The sequence below is a fragment of the Micromesistius poutassou genome (assembly GCF_964030765.1).
Source record: "Micromesistius poutassou genome assembly, chromosome: 9".
NCBI lineage: Eukaryota > Metazoa > Chordata > Actinopteri > Gadiformes > Gadidae > Micromesistius > Micromesistius poutassou.
The window spans coordinates 1,638,507-1,659,224 of NC_140279.1; the positions used below are offsets into that span (position 1 = coordinate 1,638,507).

Genomic DNA, 20,718 nt, shown 5'->3' on the forward strand with positions numbered 1-20,718 from the left:
GAGATGGAGGCTGCGGAACTTTGAGGCACTCAAGCCTGTCTGCTCCCTGACAAAGAAGTATTTGTAGTTTTTCATGGATCCCTTCAGGACTGCTCTAAGCAGGGCGGTAGGATCAACTTATTTATTTGCGTTTGGATCGTTCCTTTGGGCGGATGATCTTAAGGATAAAGGTTACTTCGGAACCCACTAGGCATACAGTTTACTTTTAAAAACGTGGCTTCTGTGTGATCGTTTTATTTCGCAGATGTATTAAATAGGGGTATTCCGTAACTGCCAATAACAGTGATCCATCTGCCCCGGTCTCCATATTCGTTTTACTGTGCAGTTTAAAGCGTCTGAATTTAGAAACAGCTATCGTGGTACACTGAATTACGTGTCCAGCGTTGTGTGGCAGGGGTTGCAAACGTGTAGCCCCTCCTTCTCTGTGCAGTCTCTGTCTCAATGGACCACCGCAAGCTAGAACTGGGGGAGAAGTTAATGGGTCATAATGAGCATTTATACAGCATTTAGATGTAGGCCTACAATCTATACACTGACGTTTGTATTTGTCAAATAACCTCAGTGTTATTTACAAGTTGTCTCAGGGTGTTATTGTTGACAACACAAATCCCTGTACACACCTGGGTGTAACCAAACATGATCTCGATGGATCTGGACCGGTGGGTGGGGGTAGCCATGACGGGACTTTTGCAGCTCGTTGGGCTGCCTGCGAAAAGGTGAGTCGCCCGTAGCGTTGACACGGCACGCCCCTTGGCAGGTGGAATAAATAGCTTACCTCTTTGCCCTATCTCTTCTCTTCCATCCGTCTATCTATTTTTGTATGGGACATTTCAAAACCCCGAGACCTTCGACGTCCGAGAATAACTTTGAATGCGCACTGCACGGGCATCAGCGACAGAAGTGGCAAGTGAGTTTTCTGGTCGAATATCAAGATTTTATTTTTATTTTTGCGTCTATTCTATAATGCACCTGTTGTCGACCGGAGTGAATCACTGTGGCGCACGGTGTCTACCACACCACTGGGATTTAGGGCTATTCAATGTGTTTTAAAGAGTTTTCTACTCGGGCTGTCAGACCCAATTTCTGTGCGGATGGTAATATGGCCTCCCTGATCTAGTTTACTCTCCCCCACCCCCCTGCCCAGACAACTATGCCAAATTAATCCTTCAGCTGCTGTTAGACTCTTATATGCATGTTGATTATCATAGTACTTGTTTATTAAATACGGGATACATCTCTGCAAAAGATCCAATACGTTTCCACGAGGGTACCAATTCACATTCTTTGCATAAAGACCACCAGGCTCCCGCAGGTAGTAATGCAGACGATGCATACCTTACTGGCAGTGGCAATAACAGCTTCCCTTTGACCTTACTATGACTTTCCGTTAGTTTTGTGCTTTCTTAATTCGTATTATATGCAAAAACATATATTGTTGGCCAAAAAACTTTTGTAGACTATACTTAATTGTACACATTCTTCTAGGGCAAGTATGACATTCAGGACACTAGACTGCGAGCTGTAGACTTGGTGCTGCTGTAGAGCCAATATGGCAGACAAGAAGGATGGAGGAAGCCAATGGTCCACGACAGGTGCTTCCTCTGCTCCCTCCAACCATGGGTCACACAGGACCACCCTTCTTGTCTTCGTCCTCCTCTTCCTTCTCATCGGGGTCGTGGTCGGCGTGCTCGTTGGTGGGTCCAACCATATTGACACAAAGTGACATACTTGGTCTTGGCTTGAGTGTTTGCTACGTTATGTATCCTTTTTTTTAATTGTTTTATTCTACTCCACCATTGCTAGTATACCTAGTGCAGGAGCAGCATTACTTTATGGAAACGGTGGAGTTGAAGGGTCTGAAGTATAACTCCTCGCTGCAGGATGAAGGCTCTGCTTTCTCCATAGTACTCTCTACCATCCTGAAGACCAAGGTAACAGCTAAGTAGTACCAATGACGTGGCGCCATATCACCAACGACCACTGTCCACAGTGTGTCAATTACCTTCTTCACCGTTTATTTTGTTGCAGATCAAAAATGTCTTCATCGCCTCATCAGTATCCCACCACTATATTGATTGTAATATTGTTGCCTATGGGTAAGTCAGAACCAGATGGTCTCCTCCAACAGTCCACCATCGCATTGACAAGAGTTCCACTGAAGCATCCATGAGCACGAGTGTCCTTGTCGTTCCAGTAACATCAATGAAGATGTGATGGCAACGTTCCGCCTGGTCTTCCGGGTTTCCAAGGCCTGGCAGTATTCCGATAACTTTGTCCAGGACTTGCTGAGGGCTGGGCTGAGTTCAGCGCTCCATGGAAGACCAATGGAGGTGCCTTTGTTTGGCAAGATCAGTGCAATCCTCTTGCTGGGTACGGTGGTCGCAGAACGATGGTGCACTGCTTGCAGCTCTCATGGAACAGTAGGATGGAGATCACGTTCAATTAACATTTGTCTTTTGTCTACTGTTAAGGGGCCAGTGGGAAGTCCTTCTACTCCATTGGTGATGAGATGAGTGGTGAGAATGAGTGATTCACAAAGTGTACTTACTGCGTACTTAACATTCTTTAACCCTTTTGAAATATTGATCTATCAGTCTGCCCGCCCGTTACATTCATGTGTTTTGAATGGCTGCTTCTATAGATAATCACAGCACACCTGAAACAAATCAGTGACTAATGAAAGCAATTCCCCTATACTCCTTATTTACTTAAAACAAAGTCTTCTACCCAATGATTTGCGCAAATGCTACTATTTCTGTGTATTTACCATCTCTGCCCCCTCTGGCGGTGTCTCGACAGCCAGGTGTCCCAACAACACCTTCACCTGCGACAACGGGGAGTGCGTCATTAAGTTGAACCCAGAGTGTGACTTTGTCTCCGACTGCTCGGACGGATCGGACGAAGCTCGATGTGGTACGTAACTATGGAAACTACAAATACAATCCATCCAGACAAAAGTGTAATAATTTTGATGGGTCAGTTTAGATGGTTTCTCACTTGCAGATGTATCGTCTATCTTTTGGATTAGATTTCATTAAATGCACTGACGGGTGCATTTGCTGCACATAATCACTCAACCTCACATGCACATGAGACATTACATCACATTCCATAATCCATAATCATTGCTCAGTACAACATATAAAAGTTAAAACACGGTGAGAAAACAATTGATGTCAATGTATATGCTGCCCATTGATCACATGCAAAACTCTGTTTCCTTTCACTGATGTTTAATTATAAGTACTAAAACACTGTAGAACTAAAAGTTCAAACAAACATAAAACAAAATAAACGATAAGTTCATACACATAGCTTATCACTTCCATAAAAAATAGCAAACATAATACTGACCACTTTGCCTGCTTGTCAAACAATGGGGGGGGGTTAAATTTAAAATGACTGCTGAAGAAATCTTCAATATTTAAGATGGTCGTTCACTATTAGTGTTCCTTCATTTGTGAAGGTAATGCAACACGAAAAACCGCCAAGCGTGAAAAGTGAACCAGACCATCCAGCAATGACCAGAAACCCCAACCACACCAGAAACCAATGAGTGCGACATTATTGACATGTGGTCAATGACTGCAATTACAATGTTAAACGTGAAATGAACACCAAGGCTACCACAGACCTCAAGAGTACAATTCACGTGTTGGCAAATACTCTGTGGAACGTCTAGGCGTTATTAACCTGCCACAAATATCCCTGAGGGGGACTGTCCTGTCGGAGTACTTCCTCCTACCTTCATAACTCGGCTAACTTTCCTCCTCTCTCCTCTCTGGGCTGCGCTCTCCGGGCCCCAGCCTGCGGGACGCGCCCTGCCATGGGGACCCGCGTGGTGGGCGGGGTGGACGCCCGTCGGGGGGAGCTGCCGTGGCAGGTCAGCCTCAGGCTCCAGGGACGCCACATGTGTGGAGCCTCCATCATCAACGCGCGCTGGCTGGTCAGCGCGGCCCACTGCTTCGAGAGGTCAGTTAGCAGCTATAGTCCAGACGTCCAGAGGGACTGGCAGGGAACGGTTGTAGCTATGGAGCGTTAAGGAGCAGGGAGGGGAGAGGCATGTTGCTCAAGGATGTCTACAGGTTGACTGCGGACGTTGTGAACGAACCCAGAATATTTCAGCTGGCAGTCAAATGCCCTAAACACTATCCTAATCACTTAATTAATAATAATATTAATACAATATTTTATATTGTTCTTATTTAGGTGGGTTATTTGTACATACTTTCATCAATTCATGAAACAGATCCTGAAACTTTGCAATTGCAAGTTGCAATGTCTAACATTTGAAGTAGCTCATAGCTTATAATTACGTAGGACGTACAACATGCAGTAAGTGTGTACATTAAGTGCCAGGACGTACAACATACAATAAGTGCGTACATTAAGTGCCAGGACGTACAACATACAATAGGTGCGTACATTAAGTGCCAGGACGTACAACATACAATAGGTGCGTACTTTAAGTGCCATTAAATGCCCCTCCCCTCTCAGGGACAACGACCCACGGGAGTGGACGGCGCTGGTGGGGGCCAGCCTGGTGAGCGGGGAGGAGTCCGAGTCCAGGACGGTGAACATCAAGTCCCTGGTGGTGTCCCCCGACTACAACCCCCAGACCACGGACAACGACGTGACGGTGCTGGAGCTGGAGACCCCGCTGTCCTTCAGCCCCTACATCCAGCCCGTGTGCCTGCCGGCCCCCTCCCACGCCTTCACCCCCGGGCAGACCTGCCTGGTGTCAGGCTGGGGGACGCTGGGCCAGTTCAACAGTGAGTCCCCCCCCCCCCCCCCCCCCCCCCATGGTGGAACACACACCCACCCACACACACATACTCGCACACACATACACAAACATACACATACACACACACACACAGGCAAAAGTTAGAAAATAACAAAACATAGTCGCAATTATTATATATATTTTTCATAATAGTGATAGTATTATTCTGGCTGACTATAAAAATAATCCTTATTGTCTGCATCGTTCTTGTATTTCAGCCTGTTGTAACGTATGAATGCGTTCTATTCTTTATCCAGCTGAGGTCCCTCCTGCATTGCAGAAGGCAGTAGTAAAAGTCATCGACTCCAAGGTGTGCAACAAGTCTGCGGTCTACAGAGGAGCCGTCACTGACAACATGATGTGTGCTGGATTCCTGCAGGGCAAAGTGGACTCTTGTCAGGTTAGTTCTGGGGAATACGAGTAGAAAATTTGAATGAAAGGTACATGTTTCTTTCTTCACAGAAATAGTGTGCTGCATAATGCGAAAACGAATGAGAAGAAAACTTCATCGTCATATTTCATATATTTGATATATTTATTTTCTCCTATTTAAGTCATTGTGTGTGTGCGTTTGCGTGTGTGCACGTGTATGACACCGCTCATCAGCCCATTGTCCATGAGATGTATCCGCTTACATGATCTGCCAAACAAACAACATATTCCTTACAGGATGCTTTTCTCAAGTTTTCCTCCCTTTTCCCTGCCTGAATGCATACCTTATACATTTTGCTACCAGTATGTCAGTTCAGGTGAAAGGTGTAACAAGGGGCCGCCTAGAGGAGGGATATCTTTACCTAGCTATTGTCACACCCACTCACTAGGCTTTGCAACAGAATAAAATAGGGAATAGTGGAAAGGGGAAATAGCCACTAGAGAGCATCAAAGCTCTTCCTGCTCCACTTTTACATTTACATTTACATTTGTCAGAAGAAACTTCTAATGGGTAAATGTTGGTGACCGCTTGATAAATCTGAGCCATCCTGTCTGTGCTCCTCCAGGGGGACTCCGGAGGGCCCCTGGTGTGTGAGGAGGCTCCCGGCAGGTTCTTCCTAGCCGGGGTGGTGAGCTGGGGGGTGGGCTGTGCCCAGATCAACAGGCCGGGGGTCTACTCCCGTGTCACCAGGCTCCGCAACTGGATCCTGAGCTGCATAGAGAACAACCCGGCCCACCCGCGTCCCGCCGTCAGTCAGACAGGGCCCGTGGCACCGCCACCTCAGGAGAGCCTGAACCATCCGCCACAACCAGCGGCTGTAGACCTGGACGCTGCATACCCGCTGCACACACCTGGTAATGTCCGCAGTTCATCAGCTTAACTATGGATCCTCCGATTTTAAATCTAGAAGAATAGCCTCACTCGTTAAAGCTATTCATGCAATTGTTCAACATGGCAAAAAAAAAGCTATTGCAAACGGAAGTATTAATAAACAGGATCTATTTCTTCATCATCTTTATCTGAGGGAACGAACCAATACAAACGAATGTATTTTCTTGGCTGACACTTAGTAGTACCTCACTATCCACGTGTCTGCCAGCCTTAAACTGCAGTGGGAACTTCCGGTGCAATGCCAACTCTTGCATTAGCAAGGTCAACCCGGAGTGTGATGGAGTCTCAGACTGCCCCGATCAAAGGGACGAGAGGAACTGTGGTAGGTTAAAAATATAGCAGTGAACCAAATAAAAAAGGCTGTACTAATCGGTTCCTTATTTATATTGTAGGATTGTTGTTTATATTTTGTCCTTGTCAGAAACTTTTTAATGAAGTAAATGACTAAGACGTTGTAGTCTCATGACTAACGCATGGTTAACACAAAGAAAACAAATGCACTAACAATTATTGAAACTATTCCCTGGTGATGGCAAGAGAACCCTATTGTGAATTATACTTTTCTGCTTGTTTCAGACTGCGGTCTGCGCCCTGCGATTGGCTCCCAGAGGATTGTGGGAGGAGTTACAGCCCGTAGGGGGGAGTGGCCTTGGATTGGCAGTCTCCAATACCAGCGGCTTCACCGCTGTGGTGCTACGTTAATACACAGCAAATGGTTACTCACTGCAGCGCACTGCTTCAGAAGGTACCTCTTCACCGGAACATCACTGAACTACAAAACACACAAGAACACGCATAAACACAACATACATCAACAAATTACACGAATATTACTGAAGGCACAGGTTTCCTTTGAGGTACATAGGATGATTTCATACTTTTTTTAACAAACTATATAGTAGTAGTCTGCATTCACTTATATTTCACAAATTTTGCGGCAGGAATGTAGTTTGGATGGGAATTCAAGAAATAATAAATGCTTGGGTGGGATTCGTAGCATCTGTATGTGCTTCCTACCCAATCTCCATATTAACGTCATTTCTCATATACCAACGTGGAAAGTGACCCCAGCCCCACCAGCTGGGCCGTCAGTCTGGGCTCGGTGCTGCGTTCGGGCGTGGGGGCCCTGGTCATCCCCGTCCAGAGGATCGTCCTTCACCCGGCCTTCAACGGCACCAACATGGACCACGACGTGGCGCTGATGGAGCTGCTGGTGCCGGCCCCCAGGTCCTACACCATCCAGTCCGTCTGTCTCCCCTCGCCCGTCCACCACTTCCTGAAGAACGCAGAGTGCTACGTCGCTGGGTGGGGGTCCATGAGGGAAGGAGGTAAGAAGACTGTGGAAGTCATACCGCCGCTAGTATGTACTGAGATGCATGATCTGTGGACATACGCGTCGTAACTAGCTAACTTACTCATAAATTCTTTACCAAGAAGTAAGAGTACACTCCAGATCAGTTGTCTAAGAAGACTTGAACCCATGGCAATTACAATAAACTCTTAACATATCCCCCCTTCCTCCTTTATTTTCACAGGTTCATTGACCAACCTGTTGCAGAAAGCTGCCGTGAACCTTATCGATCGAGCGGACTGCCTGCAGTCCTACGGCAGTGGCCTGACTCCAAGCATGATGTGTGCCGGCTTTATGGAGGGAGGCAAGGACACCTGTCTAGTGAGTTAAAATAACGCTTCTTCACAGTCTGGGGAACCACTGAGCCTCCAATGCATCTAAGTGGCGCGATCGAGGCAGATTATGTAATGGATGACAGGTTCGGAGTACGGTTTCCAAGGCGGATGATTAAGAGGTTTTTCTCTTGCAAGCGGTGAAGCCTGAGGTGTGTGTTAGATTAAGACGTTAATAAAATTGATAAAAATAATTATCATACCAATAGTAGAAGTTGTGTTGAAATGAGAAAAAAATTAGAGCTCAGCAATTACTGGTTATTTCGAGAACACTGTTGCACTTAAGGGAGATGCTTATCTGACAGAAGAGAGAGACTTCTTCTTTACTTCCTCAAACTACAGAGCTCCCTTTCTCACCCTCTTCCTCTTTGTAATCTTCTTATGTAAGTTAAACCGCAGGCATTCCTGTCTCGGTCAAAGCACCTGGCATCTCCCCCTCCAATCCGTGTGACATTTCCCAGTAGTACTCGCTCTCTCTCTTACACACACAATGTCCCACTCTGCCTCTGCTTTTCCTACTCTTCTCTTCCTTATAGTAGTCACTTGCCATTGCATAGTGGTTTCGAACCTCAATGGCCACAGTCGTAGGCATCCTAGAGCAAGATGCATACCCTGTAACCCTATCTGCTCATTACATGTATCAGAATTTTTTTTTTGCTTTGGATGAGAGTAAACAAAAAGTACAAAATAGTCATATAGGTTGTTTCTGTGAAGAAAGAATAAGAAAGTTAACTTATAAGTGCATTTATTATCTCCCTTAGCCACTTACGATAGAAGCGCCTGCTAAATTACGAACAAATAAAGGATTGTTCAAAATATGCTTATGCACTTTATAGCCTATATATATTTGTATGTTTTAGATTTTTAATCCTCTAAAGTATAATCTATAATTACATTGTCCTCTCATTGTCCTCTTTGCACCAACATACCAAGATAAATTCTTTGTTTTGGTTAATTGACTCTTTTTCCCTCTCTCTCTACAGGGGGATTCTGGTGGTCCTCTGTCTTGCCGCCATGCTTCTGGTCATTGGTTCGTCGCCGGTATAACCAGCTGGGGACACGGGTGTGGCCGAGTAGGCTACCCAGGAGTGTACACACGCGTGACCTCTATCAGGGAGTGGATCTCTACATACCTGCCTTTCTGAAGCGCAAACCGGGGAGAGAAAAATATCCAAAATCAAAGGACCAGTCATTATTTCACAGGAGACGGTGGAATTCAACTTCATAGCATCTCCGGTGTGTTGGACTCAACAGAACTCTTTCTTCCTGCAAGTATGATGCCGTGATGCACCGATGTCAACTTAAGTCTGTGATGCTGCAGGGCAGATTTCCGTTGTTCCAAATGGGCTCATATCTCCAGAATACTGACAGGGTAGTCTACTGGTTCAATGGTGCTGATTCTGTTACTGTGTAATCATTTGGCCAGTGATACATTTCTCAGAAAGAGCTCCAACAAGATTACCAGGATAACATCCTCAACTGTGGTCTATGGACACTTAACTTGCACATGCACATTGTTTGTGTATTTATTTTGCAGTTATTTATTGTCCTGACTTACACATCAACCTATGCAGATTCTTGTGTGTGTGTGTGTGTGTGTGTGTGTGCGTGTGTGTGGGAGGGGGGAGGAGGGGGCGGGGGTAAAAATATGTTTTATTCAGTTGTCTCTTTTGTTTTAATGTTATAATCAGGATTAAGATGGAGCAGTTTTACTGGCCATTTAGCCTGATATATATTTTTTAACAGGGTACTCTGTCAATCCATCACTACATTGTATTTACATTGGACTGTGCGTAAACAACCAAGGAATACATTTCTGTATGATAATTTATTTTTCATGGTGGGGTGGGGGAAGCCCCTAATGCTGAGGAGGTTTGGTGTTAACCACACATCTGACCCATAGTGCAGAGTTCAACACCTGTCTGCACCAAGGCAATCCCGACTTAAACAAGCCCACTACTGTGCAGGACAACAGATAAAGTGACTATAGGGCAGACAAAACCGTTTTGTTTCCCAAGATGTCCTACGGTTATGAACTCGAGACTTCTGACCGCATCACTTTTATTAAATGACATTAAACCGGAAACCATGCTGACAAGTGTAATGAATATGCCTTTGACACCCATGCGTGTGTGTAATCGTATCCGCAGTTGTGCATACACAAACAAACTTAAGTGACCAAAGCGTTGGAATCATCACATTTACTAATTTTGCAGATAGAAAACGGCACAAATGTACAGGTTGGCTGGGAATTCAAGAAATTCCTAACTCCTTGGTGGGATTTGTAGAATCTGTGTGTGCTTTCTACCAAATCTGCATATTAACTTAATTTCTCATACAAACATGCTGATGCTCTTCAGGAGGTATGTATAGGATATGAGAATATGAGGTGATCTGTTGAACAGCTGGTTTGAGGATAGTGTATCACCAGCTGCACAGGTTCTCGAACAAAAGGGGCCTTCAGTCTGTTAGTATCTTGATACTAGCTAAGCTTGGTTGGGCCTGACATTTTGAATGATGAGGCCATCATCTTTAGTAGACAAGTAGGCTTATAAACATCAATATTGCGTCACAAAAGTAATGGCACAGACCATTTCGTAAATGACCAATTTCAATGAATACAGATCTTTTAACCAGAAGGACGATATTTAATAACAAAACTTAATTAAACAATAGTTATATTTTATGCAGTTCACAGAATAAAATTCAACCGCCCACCCAACAGTTCCAAGGCTGGACTTTAGGGGCGTTGATCGCCTGCCTGTGAGGTATGATCTCAAAAGTTGGTGGTATGCTTCTGTCAATACACACGGTGCACCAATCGAAGCCTCATCATAGAACATAGAACCATGTTCTAGTTGTTGTTCCAGTTGAGGTCATGGATGGAGGTCAAGGGGCGGTTGCTAGGAGATGGCTTGGGGTGAAGAGGTAGTTCAAATACGTGATCTTTCCTTCTGCAACCGGGAGTTGTAAGCACGAGACACAGTATTCCAGCAATCCATATACCGGTCCATACACATCGCTATGCATTTCTAAAAAGAAGAGAAAAATAAAATCAATCATAAAACATACAGCAATGTGAAACATAGTGAGTGAGAGGTTAGGTAAATCATTGGATACAAATTCGACTTTGGGTCCCCTTCTTCAGGGTAAAGCATACCTGTTCGGAGTTGTCCAGGTTGCTACCGGGTTTACCTATACACTTCTTGAAGCACTTGTCTGTCATTCTCTGCAACATAAGGGCAGGTGGCAACGTTAGGACAATTCACGAGGCCTGCGCAACTTATTGCAGCATTCATTCATGGTGCTACCAGAAAGGTCGTCATATCAAAATAAAAACAATCACAACAACAACTTTATATTTGCCCACACGACGGCATAACGCAGTTAGCCTCAATGTCATTCGTTTATTTTTTTTAGAATAGTGTATGCCTCACTTTACCTGCAATAGCTCCTGAGCGTTAGCCACCGCAATCTGGACCTTGACCTGCTCCATAATGGTCCCAGTATCCATTTTTCCTCCTGCTCCACCCGCGGAGAAGTCTGACCCGTACCCTTCCATGTCTTGGTGGTGTTCAGATCAGATGTAGGTTTTCTTTCTAAATGCACGTGTGTAGTGACCGGGCAGCAGGACGCCGTAGAGTTCTGCAATGTTCGATGCCCTTGAGAGCGCCGGAAGTTTCATGACGTATTTCCGTAACAACACATTTTGCATGGGAAATGTAGTTCTGTTTGTAGTTGTCTGGTCAACTCGGTCAAACTCAGTTATGATTGGCTAGAATACTTATATACTTACGACGTTACTGATGCTGTGAGCATTCCTCTGTTGCACCTGAGGATCAGTTAAAGAAATAGATTTTGTACATATAAAGAAGGTCTTCTTTATGTCCAAAATAAGTTTCTTTAACTTTTCCCTAACTCCTTTGAGCCATAAAGCATAACAGGGTACCTCAATGTGTCCATCTCAGCAGCATCACCCTGCTCTCAAATGAGGGAAGCCAGAGGCAACAGGTGAGGAACGCTAACATCATCATCAGTCACTTTCCTCAGTTTTGCCCAATCAATGGGAATGCGCTTCATGTGAAGCACCAACACGGCACTGGGAAAGCCGGAGCTGTAACTGGGAGGCTCTGGCTTGTTCCTCAGCCTTTAGAGCTGGAAAGCAAAAAAATAAATAAGTATACTTTCCGATGGTGTGTTGACGTTATACTTTGGATTCGAGGTGAGATAATTTAATAATGTCTATTCTATAAAATATATTGTTGCCTGTGATGAATGATGTGTTCTGCAGGTTGGCAATAGCGCCACTAGATGGCGACACTATACCAACAACTGCTTGCAATGAACACTAACTATTTGCCATCCAGTTTGTCTGCTCACTCAGTCTTTTCTTCACAATGTGATGGGCTTTCAAACCCTAGTTGAAAACAAATGTGTCTATAAAGACCGAAAAAAAACGAGTGATTCTGGACAAAGATGTCTCATCAAAGCATGTATAATTAAATGCCACATGATGGCGGTATGGTCTTTGAAATAACTCACTGTAAGTTAGGTTATTACTCAATACAGATGGAATGGAATAGGCATTAATACTTCAATATTATACTACATGGTTACACACTTGCAATTGCACACTTTACATGGCCAGAATTAACCTAATAGAGTATAGAGCTACCATATTTTTATACCCAATAGACCTAACTGTTGTTGTTGTTGTTGTGGTTGTTGTTTTTGTTGTCAAATTTGACCAAGACATGTATACAAGCATCAGACAAGCTGGCTTCAATCGATTATTATTCTCCTTTTCTTAGGATGACCTCACTGAGAAAGCCACCTGCTGTGTGTGAATGAAGGCGTACGCTACAGTACAGGACACAATGGAGGAGCCGTTGCTCTCTTAACGGCCACGCTCTCAGTTATCGGACCCAGTGCTTGTGGGAGCCTCAATATGGGGGGTCTGATGTGCAACAAGCCTGCTTAGGGGTCATTAACATACAGGCCTGCGCGCACACACACACACACACACACACACACACACACACACACACACACACACACACACACACACACACACACACACACACACACACACACTGCATTTGGCGTCTGTCTTGAAACCGGAAAGTGGATAGGCAATATGAGGTGCTAAAGTCTGTTAACCCTAGATTACAATCATGAGTTCATTAAACTAATCTTCTTATATTCGTAATCTCCTTTTGGCACACTTGTGTGTATGAAAGCATTTGGCTGTAATAAGCTGCTATGGGGCAGCTTAAGTGGACATTGCCCACCCTTTTCCGGGGGAATGTGAATTGCAGTGTGCTTAGCACCAGATTATGATGAGTTGAATTAAAATGTGTTGCACTGGAAAACCTAATCGTGCTGTCCCACTGGCCCTGAATGTAAACATGGTGTCACGGACAATGGCGAATAATAAGAAAGGCTTTTGAACTCATTTGAACAAGTCCTCTCCTCTCACAACATCAATCCGACTATCTAAAAACACTAGCCACAGTTTATCTTCTAAAGCAGTTGTTGAGTGACAAAGAGAGAGAGAGACACAGAGAGAGAGAGAGAGAGAGAGAGAGAGAGAGAGAGAGAGAGAGGGAGAGGGTAACATGAGTAGTGTGGCATCGACCCCAGCCAGCTGGTAGTAATGTGGTGGTGTTCATGATGTTGATTGTGGTCGCACTAACCCTGCCGTGCTCCGCAGGGCTTTGAAGACCAGTGGTCAGGGCCAGGCAAGCAGACAGCCACTGTTCTGGAGGGGCTGGTTGCCGGCCTGTCGGAGTCTAGGACTCTCTCTCTGAACGGTTGGTCTTGTCAGTATAATCAATGATGTTATTCATGCAATAAGCATTTGGAGCCTTTTCCTCAATTATAAGAACGCTTGGTGTTTTTACTTTATATATTTATCATGTGAGAAACATCTTCAAGTTCTTGACTGAATATTTCTAGATATTGTTTAACCATGATCTCTTCATGGACAGGCTATGTGTAGGCTTTAACCACATTTATTAACCACGTTTATTTGCTTTAACCACCAGCTATTTTGATGCTTCGGCATGTGCTTATCACTTAGACCCAACAATTCTGACTAATGCTGTTCATTGATACTCGCTTAGTAAAATAAGATATGGTTGTTGTTGATGCAATGGAGAATGAAATGGGATTAGGGGAATATAAATATGTAATGCATGTAACACAATAATTATTCTTTCTTAATTTAAAGGGACGAGGAGTCATAGAGCTTGCAGCGTATTGGCCCATCCGATGTATACCACGTTGAGTGGGAGGAGCCAGAGTGAACACTAGCAGTGCGTTTGCTCTTTCTCTTTTCAAAACCTACCGTTCGTCCGGTGTGTCGCCGCACGAGTAGCTCTCCGATTGTCAACTTTGGAAACGTTTTTGTACGCGACAGCGAAGACCAGCTGGGATAGACCAATGGGCCGTCCACACTCCACGCTTTTTGATCACGATATTATGTTAAACGTTGCGTTTCGGAAAGAAGTTTCTGTGTGTTTCTGAGACAACGGGACAGAAGTTGCAGGATAAAGACTCCCCGTATCCGTTCCGTCACCACGAGACGATCCAGGTAATGAATGCCAGTATTCCTGCTCCTTGCACAGCTATCGAGTACCAACGTTAACTGCCTGTTTAGTTTATTGGTTTTCCGAACCCCAACTTCCGAAATGTAATGAAGTTGGTTCTAGCTCGTAACCCCCGAGCCTTTGATGTCCCGCAGCAGCTGGCGCTGCTGGACGGCTGAATGTTCGTAGGCTGCTCACTGGGAAGAAAGTTGAGCGCCTGCTTTATTTCCGACCGAGGTTTACATTTAGTGGCCGTAACGAATTGGATTTCACATGCAGTTGATTTTCAGATCCCTGTTTGGAAGTCCAGGGGTTTGCGTTTCGTTTGAACTGCAAACCAGTAGTAGAGTACCATTTCAAACAATGGATGTCTTGCTTTGAGAAGCTATATTCGTTGATCGCAGCATACTGGCGTGTCAAATAAACATTGTTGACGTTTCTCTGCCTTTTCAGAAATGTAATCTGCTTTATTACACAGTTATTGTGTGAACTGATTTTATTTGGTCTGAACGTAATTAAATAGTCAGCGTTGCAGTCCGTAATTCAGGTAGTTAAACTAAGCCTGCGGGATAGTCAAAATGTTCTTTAAATTAGGTCGTTGAGGTATTCAACATGAACTCATGTGGACCCAATACAGCATGATCAAAGCGGCGAGACAGTTGCATCTGTATTACAATTCTTGCATAATTCAGTCGTCCATGAGCTCTGCTTGAAGAGGTGTGTGTGTGTGTGTGTGTGTGTGTGTGTGTGTGTGTGTGTGTGTGTGTGTGTGTGTGTGTGTGTGTGTGTGTGTGTGTGTGTGTGTGTCAGCAGGCAAGCCAGGGAAGAGGCTAGCAGGAATTTATTTGCTTAAATGTGGATAAAGGTGACTCACAGGTTCAACATGTTCATAGAGGTGGCATTAAACTCTTGAAATAACACACCCAGCTCAATAGCTGTCCGACCATTTTTGTCAGTATTTACAGAAGGATACAGACGATAAAGTTCACATATCCCCTGGTGTTGTTCAACAATGGACTGGATGTGGGTGATTTTTTTTAACGCTTCAGGGATTCAAACACTGGATACATTTCCTTTAATCGTGGTGATCTCCTTTATGCAGATAACTACATTATCTGCAGTATATGGATAACACGATTTTATGACACGCAACAATTTCTACATTACGAGAAGCCTTGTTTTTAGTTTGTCCGACTAATAAAACAATATCAGGAGCGAAGGTTAAAAACAAACGGCACAGTATAATTAATAGTTCGTCCCGATAAACTCATCTCGGCTTGTCCTTTCGTTCCGTACCTTCTGTCTAGGCCCGGGTCAAGATGTCCGTCAGCAACCACGAGAACCGGAAGTCCCGCTCCAGCAACGGCTCCATGAACATCCACCTGTACCACAAGACGTCCCACGCGGACAGCCTCCTCACCCAGCTCAACCTGCTGCGCAAGCGCAAGTGCTTCACCGACGTGGCGCTGCGGGCCGGCAACCGGGCCTTCCCCTGCCACCGGGCGGTGCTGGCCTCCTGCAGCCGCTACTTCGAGGCCATGTTCAGCGGCGGCCTGCGCGAGAGCCGCGACGCCGAGGTCAACTTCCACGACTCCCTGCACCCCGAGGTGCTGGAGCTGCTGCTGGACTACGCCTACTCGGCGCGGGTCATCATCAACGAGGAGAACGCCGAGTCGCTCCTGGAGGCCGGGGACATGCTGCAGTTCCACGACATCCGGGACGCGGCGGCCGAGTTCCTGGAGAAGAACCTCCACGAGTCCAACTGCCTGGGCATGATGCTGCTCTCCGACGCCCACCAGTGCCAGCGGCTGTACGAGCTCTCCTGGCGGATGTGCCTGGCCAACTTTGCCACCCTGTACAAGACGGAGGACTTCCTGGGCCTGCCCCGCGACAAGGTGCAGGAGCTGATCTTCAGCGAGGAGCTGGAGGTGGAGGACGAGAGCCTGGCGTACGAGGCGGTCATCGACTGGGTCAAGGCGGACACGGAGGGCCGGCACGGCGAGCTCCCGGAGCTGCTGCGCTGCGTTCGCCTGGCGCTGCTCCCCGAGTCGTACCTGCTGAAGAACGTGGCCTCGGAGGAGCTGGTCATGGGGCACAAGGTGGGCCGGGAGATCGTGGAGGACGCGGTGCGCTGCAAGATGCGCATCCTGCAGAACGACGGCATCGTGACGGGGTTCTGCGCGCGGCCGCGGAAGGTCAACCAGGCCCTGCTGCTGCTGGGCGGGCAGACGTTCATGTGTGACAAGGTGTACATGATCGACAACAAGACCAAGGAGATCACGCCCAAGACGGACATACCCAGTCCCAGGAAGGAGTGCAGCGCCTGTGCCATCGGTTGTAAGGTGTGTAGCAGACGTGTTGTGTAGCAAGTAGTGCTATTCTAAGTAAACATGTTTACTTTGAATTACTTTAAATTGGCACTAAATGTACGCAATTATTTTATTGGGTACCTCCTCGCACTTAAAAATAATACTTAGCATTGTGCAGCATCTTATCCTAGCTACAGTATCTTTGTTGTATACGGGGAATGGGTTAACCTAGCAATTGTTAGTGCCTGGCCCTTGGCTCTATGAACATCCTTACTGTACCGACAGGGATACATTGGTTCTCTTTCTTCTGACAAATGTACTTATTATAAGTCTCTTTGGATAAAAGAGTCTGCTAAATGTAAAATTAATCACAGTCTGATATAGAACCTAATGCATTCATATCGGTGAAGAATGAATTCCATCCTATATGACTTACAGAAGCCAATGTGCTGCGTCTAGAAGTAGCGGTTCTTTAACGGCTTCCCCAAACCTCTGGTGTCAGGTCTACGTCACCGGGGGGCGGGGCTCCGAGAACGGCGCCTCCAAGGACGTCTGGGTGTACGACACGCTGCACGACGAGTGGTCCAAGGCGGCGCCCATGCTGGTCGCCCGCTTCGGCCACGGCTCGGCCGAGCTGGACCACATCCTGTACGTGGTGGGCGGGCACACGTCCCTGGCCGGCTCCTTCCCGGCCTCGCCGTCCGTGTCCCTGAAGCAGGTGGAGCAGTACGACCCGCAGACCAACAAGTGGACCCTGGTGGCCCCGCTCCGCGAGGGCGTGAGCAACGCCGCCGTGGTGGGCGCCAAGAACAAGCTGTTTGCCTTCGGCGGCACCAGCGTCAACCGGGACAAGTTCCCGAAGGTGCAGTGCTTCGACCCCGTGCAGAACCGCTGGACGGTGCCGGCCAACTGCCCGCAGCTCTGGCGCTACACGGCGGCGGCGGTGGTGGGCGCCCACGTGGTGGTCGTCGGCGGCGACACGGAGTTCTCGGCCAGCTCGGCGTACCGCTTCAACAGCGAGACCTTCCAGTGGTCCAAGTTCGGCGACGTGGCGGCCAAGCGCATCAGCTGCCACGCGGTGGCGTCGGGCAACCGGCTGTACGTGGTCGGCGGCTACGGCGCGCAGCGGTGCAAGACGCTGGACTGCTACGACCCCTCCACCGACTCGTGGGACAGCGTGACCAGCGTGCCCTACTCGCTCATCCCCACCGCCTTCGTCAGCACGTGGAAGTACCTGTCGGCGTAGGGCGGGCGGCGCGCTCTCTGGAGTCTCACTGGTGAGTGTCGGCGTCGCGGCTCGGGGCCCGTTTGTGACACGTTGCGTCGCCGCTGGCGCCGCTTTCCGCTCGTTGTGATTTATTTTCCGAGGGTAGTCGCGCTTGGATGCGCTCGCGTGAGCAAAGGCAAAGTGCTCGATCGCTTGGAGCCAGCCCGGGACACGGTTCGGTTTAAGCCCCCTCGCCGTTGCCGTTGGTTACGCTTACACAGTATCTCGCACGTTGCGGCGGCCGGTCGTCGGGGGAAACACGGGGAGGGGTCTCGGTTTAAAGAGCAGGAGGAATGCTGCGGCGCGGTGGGTAATTACAGAGCGGCAGCCGCAAACACCAGGCCCCAGTCAGCCACGGGAGAGAGGCAGGTAGCAGGTCTGGGGCTCCTGTGGACGATGGGATGATATGAAGTCTCTCTGACGTGTTGTTGGCGTCTCAGAGGTCACTGCACACACCGTGGTTCAGTTTCAGGCGGTAGCGTGTTCCACGTTGCCGTTCTTGTGTCTAAACAGGAATGGAGTCCAACTCCCCCAACATAGCAACATCTTTTTTCACGATGATTGACAGAACCGGCATTTTTATCAGCTAGACAGTGTGACAACCCAACAAGCAGTGAAACGTGTCTACGGTATGGTATGTACCGACGACAGCCCTGCTACTTTTAATGTACCGTCACAACAAACGGCCGACGAGACTGTTGGAACACGCCGGGGGGAACGACAGGTGGCTGGTGTCACTGATTTTTCGTTTGGATACGAGATTCAATCTTATTACCTGAAAAACCGGTTGGATAGAAGAAGAGGAAGCCCAGCGTGTGATTGGTGGTGCTGGTGCTGGTGGAGGAGCTGGTTTAGGTTTCATGACTCCAGGCCATTAGAAGGGGAAAACAGTTATTTGATCACATAAAGACACGTTTCTATGAAGTAGCACACACTCACTGTGCTACATATTTGATCGGATTTGGTGTGTAACTTTTCCCTGAACTGAACACCGTCTTGCGTGTCCGACACTCTCTCCTTTCTATGAATGGATCCCACAGAGGTTTTATTAGGAGCAATTACCCCTGTGTTTATTTTCTGAGCCGTATGTACTACGAGTCTAAAGGGCAACTGGGCAGCACGTGATAGCACACAGCCCCAGTCATTCATTTTTAGAAGACAAATACCTGGGGTGGGGGGGGGGGGGGGGGGGGGGCGCAGATATTTTTGCTGGCCGTGCGGCCTCAAACTTTTTAACCAGGTTAACCTCTGGTCATTGGCAACGTGAGCTTTACGACCTCAGGGTCCTGTGGAATGAGGGTCGTATAAACTGTGAGACGTTTGCACGAGGGAACTACAGTGCCGGATCCGGTATTAGAAAATGGAAGTTGTATTACGGTGGTTAATACAAACTACACTGTTTGGAGAAAATGAACCTTCTTGAGGACTTTGTGTGGCGGCCTTAGGTTTCGGGTTCCGTCTTGGTAATCTAGCCACCACCAGGTAGTCAAACGAGAGAAGCCACAACTAGTATCTGCATGATATACTTTGATGGGCAATGAGATATACCATGTTGTTCCTAATTGCACCTAGGATGCATTTGAAACGAAATGATTTCGGCCCTGCGGGACAAAAACTGAGCAGAAGTGAAACCATAGCGTTGTGTTTGTTGTCCGGTGAATTCCGGCTGGACGGTGAACCCTGAGGCTCCCGGCACAGTGAAGACTCTGTGTCTTGGTTTGGCTGCGTTCTTTTTTTCTTTTTTTTTCATGTTTGTTTTGGGCTTCCGAGGGAAAGGAGACAGACAGGCTGGCGAGGAAAACATCAAGGTCCCCCTCGGAATCCTCACTGCTGCTGCTGCTGCTGCCGCTACCGTCGCGCTGCCCGATCCCTTTATGTTTAATTACAGTCGAGATGGAAAAAGCTCAGATTTCCAGAAGCCCTGCTCGTTAAGCAGGCATCAGTCTCGTGCCCCTCTTAGACGCCACAGCGGGGCGATGCTTGTCTCGCTCTCGCCCGTGACCGACCGGCCTAAGGGGAGAGGAGACGGAGCAGGAGTGCAGTCCGTGTAGAAGCGGCGATGAGGTGGCTGTTCGGGGAGGAGAGGGGTGGCACGGGTGCGAGAGAAGCGCGTTCCGCAGACGTGGACAGATAAAGGGGAGGAAAAGAGCATAAGAGAGGGAGAGACGGAGCTGTGTTCTGCAGTGTTTGGCAGGCGTGACTAGTGGCCATCTAAAAATACATGGCGCTGTCAACTCTCTCAACTGGGGTCAAGCAGAGAAATAATATGGCGCGTGTGTTGTGTGTTTAGAGAGTGTCTTTGTATGCGTGTGTTTGTGTGTGTAAATATTCCTTTTATGTTTTACGAGGGGCTGAGAGGTTCCACAGTTAGTCAGCTGCCTTCCCTTCACTAGCCTTGTGTGTTTTCACACTCTTGTGAAACTACTCCTGTTTTCTACTCATCCTACCAGAGTGAACCCAAACACACGCACACACACACACACACACACACACACACACACACACACACACACACACACACACACACAGACCCAGGTGTCGCATTACTGGCTTCATCGCCCTGGCTTTTAAAAGACAACCTTGCATCTTCTAATTTGGGAGGAATGAAGGAGTGGTTTTGGGTGCTCATTAGTAACCATTTGTTAATGTCGCGTGAGGGCTCGGCTATCGCTAGTTGCATGGTTGTTTTTGGTTTGGCTGTGTGCCGTTTCCAGCTAGCCCTGTCTGGCGTCACCACTCAGAACTCAGGCTCTCAGCAC

At 47.3% G+C, this 20,718-nt stretch overlaps 3 protein-coding genes across 4 annotated transcripts; 2 read left to right on the forward strand and 1 right to left on the reverse strand.

The window, feature by feature from the left end:
- Positions 1-1,549: 1,549 nt before the first annotated feature.
- Positions 1,550-8,938, forward strand: tmprss9 (transmembrane serine protease 9; the record flags this gene model as incomplete). 2 transcript variants are annotated; one of them, XM_084472531.1, is made up of 15 exons in its annotated part: positions 1,550-1,694; positions 1,804-1,931; positions 2,029-2,096; positions 2,195-2,370; positions 2,472-2,516; positions 2,800-2,913; positions 3,807-3,972; positions 4,498-4,772; positions 5,044-5,186; positions 5,785-6,085; positions 6,319-6,432; positions 6,687-6,855; positions 7,173-7,438; positions 7,646-7,782; positions 8,777-8,938. In XM_084472531.1, the coding sequence occupies 15 exons, from the start codon at positions 1,550-1,552 to the stop codon at positions 8,936-8,938; spliced, it is 2,409 nt and encodes an 802-aa protein (XP_084328657.1). The 2 variants fall into 2 exon arrangements, with proteins under 2 accessions (XP_084328657.1, XP_084328658.1); XM_084472532.1 differs by having other exon boundaries at positions 5,785-6,073.
- Positions 8,939-9,979: 1,041 nt separating this feature from the next.
- timm13 (translocase of inner mitochondrial membrane 13 homolog (yeast)) lies at positions 9,980-11,461 on the reverse strand. The gene is made up of 3 exons (XM_084473295.1): positions 11,236-11,461; positions 10,954-11,022; positions 9,980-10,825 (listed from the first exon to the last, which is right to left on the reverse strand). Exons 1-3 carry the CDS (start codon positions 11,353-11,355, stop codon positions 10,727-10,729), a joined length of 288 nt encoding a protein of 95 aa, XP_084329421.1. The 5' UTR covers positions 11,356-11,461; the 3' UTR covers positions 9,980-10,726.
- Positions 11,462-14,164: 2,703 nt separating this feature from the next.
- Positions 14,165-17,968, forward strand: enc3 (ectodermal-neural cortex 3). Its single transcript, XM_084472691.1, has 3 exons — positions 14,165-14,388; positions 15,691-16,725; positions 17,195-17,968. Exons 2-3 carry the CDS (start codon positions 15,703-15,705, stop codon positions 17,936-17,938), a joined length of 1,767 nt encoding a protein of 588 aa, XP_084328817.1. The 5' UTR covers positions 14,165-14,388; positions 15,691-15,702; the 3' UTR covers positions 17,939-17,968.
- The last annotated feature ends 2,750 nt before the right edge of the window (positions 17,969-20,718 follow it).